General features: G+C 37.8%; 1 protein-coding gene across 1 annotated transcript in view; it reads right to left on the bottom strand.

Moving 5' to 3' along the window:
* The window catches only part of TRIP4 (thyroid hormone receptor interactor 4), a 69,547-nt gene that overhangs the window by 48,693 nt on the left and 12,331 nt on the right, over positions 1 to 8,523 (bottom strand). The window contains exons 4-6 of the mRNA XM_007450706.1: positions 6,632 to 6,844; positions 4,488 to 4,566; positions 1,713 to 1,842 (exon numbers count right to left, since the gene is read on the bottom strand). Coding sequence (XP_007450768.1) covers positions 1,713 to 1,842; positions 4,488 to 4,566; positions 6,632 to 6,844 — 422 coding nt within the window. The remainder of the gene's footprint in view (positions 1 to 1,712; positions 1,843 to 4,487; positions 4,567 to 6,631; positions 6,845 to 8,523) is intronic.

The following is an 8,523-nucleotide window of genomic DNA, read 5'->3' as shown; positions in this document are numbered from 1 at the left end:
TCCTGCTACGTCCAATTGCCGCTATTTTCCTTAGAAACTGGAGTTCCACCCTGGATTCTCAGTCCTATAAGCTTATTCTTAGGATATCTTTAATACTCTACTACTATATGTCAGTTTTCACCACCTCCCCCATCCCCACCCCAACTCTATCCCCAGTCCCTCATTTAACATATTTACAAGGGCCAGGTTCCAAGATATGACAACCAGGCCCATTTCTAAGATCATACCAACAAAGAAATTAACAACTAGAAGGAATCTTGATGATCCAACCCTCTCCTTCTACAGATAATAAACCTGGGCCTCAAAGAAGTTAAGTGACTACTCCAAAATCATAAATCAGTCTCAACTGCATAATTAATAATTAGTATGATATATTCAGGCATAGGGAAATACTGAAATCAGCTTCAGATTTCATTCTTTCAGGACTCAGCTGGAATTATAAAAGTTTTAAAGTAGACTAAGAGTGGTACTATACACAAACCTACATGATGAAATTGGCGTCCTTAGAAACTCACCAGCATAAGGGCAACAATGCCAATAGGGAGAGACCATTTTCCAGTTTCTGTTTATCAAAAAATGTACTCTAGGGCTTCCCTGGTGGCGCAGTGCTTGAGAGTCCGCCTGCCGATGCAGGAGACGCGGGTTCGTGCCCCGTTTCGGGAAGATCCCACATGCCGCGGAGCGGCTGGGCCCGTGAGCCATGGCCACTGAGCCTGCGCGTCCGGAGCCTGTGCTCCGCAAATGGGAGAGGCCACAACGGTGAGAGGCCCGCATAACGCAAGAAAAAAAAAAAAAAAAAATGTACTCTATTTCTAATGATAAGTTTCACTGAGTAAGGATAAAAGTGATATTTAAGGATGAAGAGCAAATATTAGTTACAAACCTTGTGATGGGCTTATTAACGAAGAGCTTTCAAAGTGTATCTCATGTATTCACAGCAAATGATTTGAAAGTAGCAGGTGTGTCTAACCAAAGGATTATAATGCTAGGAATAGACATATTTAGTTACCACAGTAAGAGATGCAGGGTCTTTCTAAGGATTCTCACATGGCCACTTGAGAAGTGAGCATGTAAGTCCTATTTAAACATTCTTTACCACTAATTGGTCTTCAATACATATTTTGTCCAGAAGAAGAAAAAAATGAAAGAGAAAAAAATAAAAATAGAACTAACAAATCCATAAATCTGCCTCCTAAAGAGAGGTGAGTGGGCTCAATGACAAAAGTGTAGGAGTGTAAAACTCAATTTAGGGACATTATTGAATCAGAAAACAAATTTAGTGTCAAACGAAAAAGGGAGGATAAATCATGTCTTCCCATGAGGTGGTGTTAACACTCTCCCAGAGACAGTTTATTATGGAGTATCCAGAGGCCCCCCAACAGTTTGCACATGGTAGGCACTCTAACATATGCTGACTGAATAAACGGATGGTTTCAAGTGAAACAAGTGAGGAACTGTGTCAACCCAAATCAACTTTCCATGGGGTACACTAGCATTTGCCAAGAATCAAAAAATATTACAGGGTAGGATCCTCTCGGTGGGAGCCTATCTTATTCAGACATGATTCAAAAACAAGCTGTAGACCTCCGCCACAGAGCATCTGGCTCTTCTTTTGTTGTAAACACTTTCACAGTCCACCCTAAGAAGGTATCAAGTGCCAAAATAATGGACTACTCTATTTCTTAGCATTTTTTATTCTAACCACATCATACCTAGTTCTGTCAAACTCTAACAGTTTGTCTTTATGCTTGATAGCCTTCTCCAGACCAGATTTAAATCGCAATTCTTGATGAGGAAGAAGGTCCTTGGTAGAGATGTCCACTTTTCCAGAATTCTCTGTCCCTGAAATTCAATAAGGAAATCAAATGGTGTTAGTGAATCATACCAATTAGTTGTATCGCTGTGCAGCAAAGAACAAAATATCAGTAGATCTGGCTGTGCCCCTAATGACTGACAGCCTTCATTTCAATGGAAAACAAACAGGTACACAGGCCAGGCTTTACTTGTCTGGCATCAAGCAGCGCTTGACACATAATACATTCTCAATAAATGTTAAGGATCCACTTCTTCCCTTATGGAAATGTGGATCACTAAGGGTAACAAACTGTTTAACAACACAATATAAAAATGCCTTAAAAGAAAAACTTTATTGAGTAGGGCTAAATATCACCTTTGAACATACTTTTATATATCAAAGCTAAGAACTAAATAATAAAAGGAAAAAAGAGAAGAAATTACAGAGAGGGACAGAAATGAATAATGAGAACTTATCAGATGCTAAGGCACTTCATACGTACTATAGTAGTTAATTCTCACTATAACCCTGTAAGACAGTTTATATTATCTTTATTTTACAGATAAAGAAACTGAAATTCAGAGACATTAGTAAATTTACTGAGTTCAGTAAGTCAGAAATTAAAAGGTAGAAACAAAATTTAAAGTTAGGTCTGTCTGGACTTCCCTGGTGGTGCAGTGGTTAAGAATCCGCCTGCCAATGCAGGGGACACGGGTTCGAGCCCTGATCTGGGAAGATCCCACATGCTGCGGAGCAACTAAGTCCGTGCGCCACAACTACTGAGCCTGCACTCTAGAGCCCGTGAGCCACAACTACTGAGCCCACGTGCCACAACTACTGAAGCCCACACGCCTGGAGCCCACGCTCCGCAACAAGAGAAGCCACCACAATGAGAAGTCCACGCACTGCAACGAAGAGTAGCCCCCACTCGTCGCAACTAGAGAAAGCCCACATGCGGCAACAAACACCCAACGCAGCCAAAAATAAATAAATAAATTTAAAATAAAATAAAATAAAGTTAGGTCTGTCTAACTCTAAAGTCCACATTCATTCCTCGGCCCATGTGTTATCTTCCTTTGTGACAACATACCATAAATCTATATATCCCAGAAAAGACAGCCATAAATTATGATCGAACTAAGATCTAAAGTGTGTTAGGAAAACAACTAAGCTATAATGAAGGCTGACCTTTCTCTACACCTAAAACTCTAGGCTACTTAAAGTCCTAAAAAAAAAAAAAGTCCTGTCAAATCTTTCTTTTAAAATTAAAAAAAAGAGAGATTGGTTCTTGTGTTCTGAATATAAGAAAAGCACTGAGAACTACCTTTTCTCATAATAATGACCCTAGAAAAATCCAAATGGAAAAAATATGGAGACATGTTCTACCTCATTAATAATAATAATAATAAATTATGACTATAAAAATAAAATAACATGAAATGTCAAAACCCAATAGTGACAGGTTTTGGGGTAAAATACTAATATTGTTGTAGACTAGTACAATATTTTGGTAAAGTAATATGGCAAATACATCTTAAGTGTCAAAAATGATAATATTCTTTGACTCAGTAATCCCATTCCTAGGAATTTAGCCCAAGGAAATAAATCAAAGATATAATATTAAAAAAGTTGACCACTTGTGGTATTATTTATAATTCGGAAAGAGTCAAAATATCCAGTAATGAGGAAATAGATAATCAATTATAATAAATAAATTTAATGACTATTTTTAAGCACTAAAAATTACAAATATGAAGAATATATGGCAACATAAACAATAATTATAAAACATTAGTTAAAAAAGGAAAAACGTAAAATTCTATATACACTATGATTACTACTTCATAATACCAACCAATCTATATTTAAAAAACAACTATGAATTAAAGCAGGAACAAAATATTTGCACAAATGGAAAGTAATGAGTATATTGTTTTCCCTTTAAAAATGTCCTTAACTATTTTTGTCATGCTTTTTTCAACTATAAAAAACTTTGAAGAGTTGCAAAAAAAGTAGAGTTCCTGCATACCTTTCATTCATCTTCCCTTGTTAGTATCTTATCTCACATAACCATAGTACAATTATCAAAAGTAAGAAATTAACAATAGTACAATACCATTAACTATATTACAGACTTTATTTGGATTTCAACTTTTTTTCCACTAATATTATTTTTCTGTTTAGGGATCCAATTCAAGATCCTAAAATGCAATTAGTTGTAGTGTCTCCTTAGTCTCCTCTAAACCGTTACGATTCTTCAGTCTTTCCTTGTCTTTCATGATCTAGCACATCTCCAATTCTTAAACTTTCATCCAATAATTTTAGCATCTACTGGTGGATCTTGCCTGTAGCAATTACTATCAATACTACTGTGGTGTTGACATGGTAATTTTCTGTTACCATAATTCCTTCACTTTATTAATTGGAATTCTACAAGAACAGTTCCTTCTCTCCCATTTATTAATTTATTCAGTTACTTCATGACATTAATTTTATTCTTTGGGTTATAATCCAATAGTATTATTATTAGTTTTTTTGCTCAGTGTTAGGGGGTTTTAATAAGAACTTTAAAAAAAATAAACGAGTAAATAAATCGCATCTTACATACCAGGATACAAGTAAGAGAAACAATCACAGTCACAACAAAATGTATCCATAACTACAGTGACCCAATTAGAAGACTGCTGCCTACCTGACATGAGCTTCTTCAGCAGTTTCTGGCTCTTGTTTGAGTCACGCTGTAAAATATCCTGTTCTTCACGAGTACATACCTATAAAGTAATAAGAGTAAGACACATGATCCAATAGTTAAATGATAGTGTTTGCTTGATAATCAAACTTAAAAAGTAACCTCAAATTACACATTAGATATGGCAATAAAATAGACTGTCAGTGTTTTTTAATTCAGACAAATATACCAAAAAAAAAGTATACCCAAATGAGTTTTGCCCTAGTCTCTTTCCATTTCTCCCTTCTTTTATGAACCATACAAAAAACTGATACCACTACAAGTGTCCCTGAATGACAGTTAAAAAGAAAATCTAACCTACTTTCAAAAGATAAAGATTTGCCACCAATGAGAATATTGAAAAAATATACAAGACTTTTTTTTTATAGCCTTCCAGTTCTAATCATGAAATCCAAGTCTTACAAGAGAATTGCTAAGCAAGTGTCTTATTTATTTATGTATTTATTTTTGGCTGTGCCATGTAGCATGCAGAATCTTAGCTCCCTGACCAGGGATTGAACCCATGCCTCCTGCAATGGAAGCAGGGAGTCTTAGCCACTGGACAGCCAGGGAAGTCCCACAAGTGTCTTATTAAAAAGAGCCAGAAAAAGAAGCAGTGAAAACTAGTCTAGCTTTTATATGTATTTTGCTTCTTTGCCTTCAAACATTACCTGCTTATAAAGTAATAAACACATCAAGCAAAGAAAAAGTTCTGTTTATTATAAAATCACTAGAAGTGTAAGAAGGGAGGTTACTTAAAAGCAGAAGGGGGTACTTAAAAACAATTTCATACTAAGTTTATGAAACTGCAAGACCTCAAGGCCAATCTGCTTTACATTACTCTGTTTCTTGAATTCACCGAAGGATCCAAGGGACCTAACAGAAAACACTGTACTTGCTAGCAGTTGCCTGAGTGGCACACAGCAGCAGTAGGGTGTTTCTCTAGAGAAAAGCCCCATATGGGAGGACATTTGCTGCTGTTTTATGAACATTTTTGATGTTAGATACTACATTTTTCAGGTCATCCATTGTCTATCAGCTTATTATCTGAGTATATTAAAAAATTAAAGGCCCCACCAGAGAAGGGAAAACAAAGCAACACAAAATGTATACCTTCACCAATACCAAATGCCATTGCTTCTGCCAGTCAGCTCAACTGGCAGAATAAGCCTTCCAGACAACTCACTAGGGTGTTTGTAACAGAGTCATTACAACTACACTTTTGAGGTCACTTACTCTGATAATGAGGAGCTATAAAAAGGAGGTGTTGGGCTTCCCTGGTGGTGCAGTGGTTGAGAGTCCGCCTGCCGATGCAGGGGACACGGGCTCGTGCCCCGGTCCGGGAAGATCCCACATGCCGCCTAGCGGATGGGCCCGTGAGCCATGGCTGCTGAGCCTGTGCGTCCGGAGCTCCGCAAAGGGTGAGGCCACAGCAGTGAGAGGCCCGCGTACGGCAAAAAAAAAAAAAAAAAAAAAGGAGGTGTTCTGGAAAAAGAAGCTATAGACTTGAGGATTACATCACAGTGGCTCTGTAACCCTAGGAATATGAGCCACATCTGAAGACTGACAAAAATTTTTGACATTTCAGGCCCTCAAGTTTTCTTGAATTGAACTTAATCTGACACAAGACTTGGATCCCTCAACAAGGTATGTTCTCAAAACCTTCTCACAAATAGGCCTCAGTTCTAGGATATCTACTTGGGCTTTTTTTTTTTTTTGGTACACGGGCCTCTCACTGCTGTGGCCTCTCCCATTGCAGAGCACAGGCTCCGGATGAGCAGGCTCAGTGGCCATGGCTCACGGGCCCAGCCGCTCCGCGGCATGTGGGATCTTCCCAGACTGGGGCACGAACCCGTGTCCCCTTCATCAGCAGGCGGACTCTCAACCACTGCGCCACCAGGGAAGCCCTCAAATTGGGTTTCTGACTAAGTTTTACTGGTGGCACAACAATGTAAATCAACTATACTTCAATAAAAACAATAATAAAAAATAGAATTTACTGGACACCTTAGGGAAGAAATTTACTAAGAAAAAGAGAAATTACTAGGGGTGTGAATGTCCCTATGTATAAAACTGAAGAGTAGTAAAATAGGAAAGAAACAATTTACCAGAGTACCACAGAATAAGCAGGGGCCAGAACCCTCTTGTTCACAGACAATACGCCCACAGATCAGACAGTTATTGATCAGCTTGTGCTTCTGGCCCAGGCAATCACAAGTGTGGCGACCAGGGATCAGGACTGCAAGCTTGTCCTGTCCCTCTTTTGTATATAAACTGACAAACTTCGTCTTCTTCTTTAAGGAGCTGCTGTTCTCTTGTGCCTGATCGTACAAAGATATCAGAAATAACATCAAATAATTAATGACAATGAAAAGAGTCAAGAGAGAAAAACCTCAGTTCTGTTCAATAATAACTTACACCCTACCCAGCAACCATGAAAGAAGGAAGTAGGAGAAATACAAATGAGTTATAATCAAGGGTCTAAGTAAAGATTATGCCCTAGAAAAACTAGCTAATATACTCTGCTTTTTCTGCTAGTAGCTGTCAGCCCTGGTGGAAGGTAAATGTAGCAATAAAAGCTGTTTATGTGACATATTTATGTATAGCTAAATTGGAGATCATAGAAAACAAAAATGCCTCTAAAAGCAGATGATATTCACAGATCTGGAAATAAGAACTATCAGTAAAGTAAGAAAAATCTATAAAAAATTGACTCAATAAGAAAAAGACAGATAACACAGTGGAAAAATGGGCAAAGGACCTAAACAGGAGCTTCATAAAAGAAGATATCCGAACAGCCAACAGATACATGAAAAGGTGCTCGACTTCATCAGTCATCAAGATAATACAAAATAAAACCACAGTGTAATACCATTGCACACCAACCAGAATACCTAAATTGAAAAGACAGAAAATACAGAGTGTTGGCAAGGATATAGAACAATTAGAACTCTCACACACCGTTCGTGGGAGTGTAAACTGGTATCTACTGAAGCTGAGCATATGTATATCCTGTGACCCAGCAATTCACCTCTTGGACATATACTCAACAGAAATGAGTAAATATGTTCAACAAAAGACATATATAAGAACATTCACTGCAGCATTAGAATTGGAAAACTACCCAAATGTTCAACAGTAGATTGAATATTCACTTAACAGAATCCTATATAGCAATGAGATAAACCATGTGACACAAAAGAGTATATACTATTTAACTCCATTTATACAAAGTTCATAAGCAGGCAAAATTAATCTATGATGTTCAAAGTCAAAATGGTGTTTTCCCTTGGGAGGGTTATCATTGTGGGGCACATGGGAGTTTTTTAGAGGAATGGTAATGTTTTATTTTTGGCTATACAGGTATGGTCAGTTTGTGAAAATTCATTTATTCACTTCTGTATGTATGTTATAAAATAAAAACTTTAAAAAGAGAACTATATCAGCCTCTGCCTTAGTCCATTCTGGCTGCAGTAACAAAATATCACAGACTAGGTAGCTTATAAACAACAGAAACTTATTTCTTATAGCTCTGGAGGCTGAAGTACAGGTTCAGGGTGCAAGCATGGTTGGGCAAGGGCCCTCTTCCAGGTCACAGAAATTACTTCTTTGTTGTACGTGGCAAAAGGGGTTAGGGACTGTGAGGTCTCTTTTATAAGAGCACTAACCCCATTCATGAGGACTCCACCCCCATGACATAAGAACCTCCCAAAGGCCCCACTTCCTAATTCACACTGGGCATTAGCATTTTAAGGCATGAATTCTGAGTGGTACACAAACATTCAGACCACAGCAGCTTTTGACACTTAAGGTGCATAGATGCCTCTCCTCTGGTGTAGTCCTACTTTCCCTTTAAATTGAGAGTTTCTCAATCATTTCCAGAGACTGAAGTTTCAAAGAAAAATCTCAGGAGTCCTAGTGGATAGGAGAGTTATAACAATGAAGGTAACAATTCTTTGGTTACTATAAAGAGAGGTAACACACCCTAATGTCCAAAGCC

Source organism: Lipotes vexillifer, unplaced genomic scaffold (genome assembly GCF_000442215.2).
Source record: "Lipotes vexillifer unplaced genomic scaffold, Lipotes_vexillifer_v1.1 scaffold1019, whole genome shotgun sequence".
Lineage (NCBI taxonomy): Eukaryota > Metazoa > Chordata > Mammalia > Artiodactyla > Lipotidae > Lipotes > Lipotes vexillifer.
The sequence above is the reverse complement of the archived record's forward strand: the minus strand, read 5'-3'. Positions and strand labels throughout refer to the sequence as shown.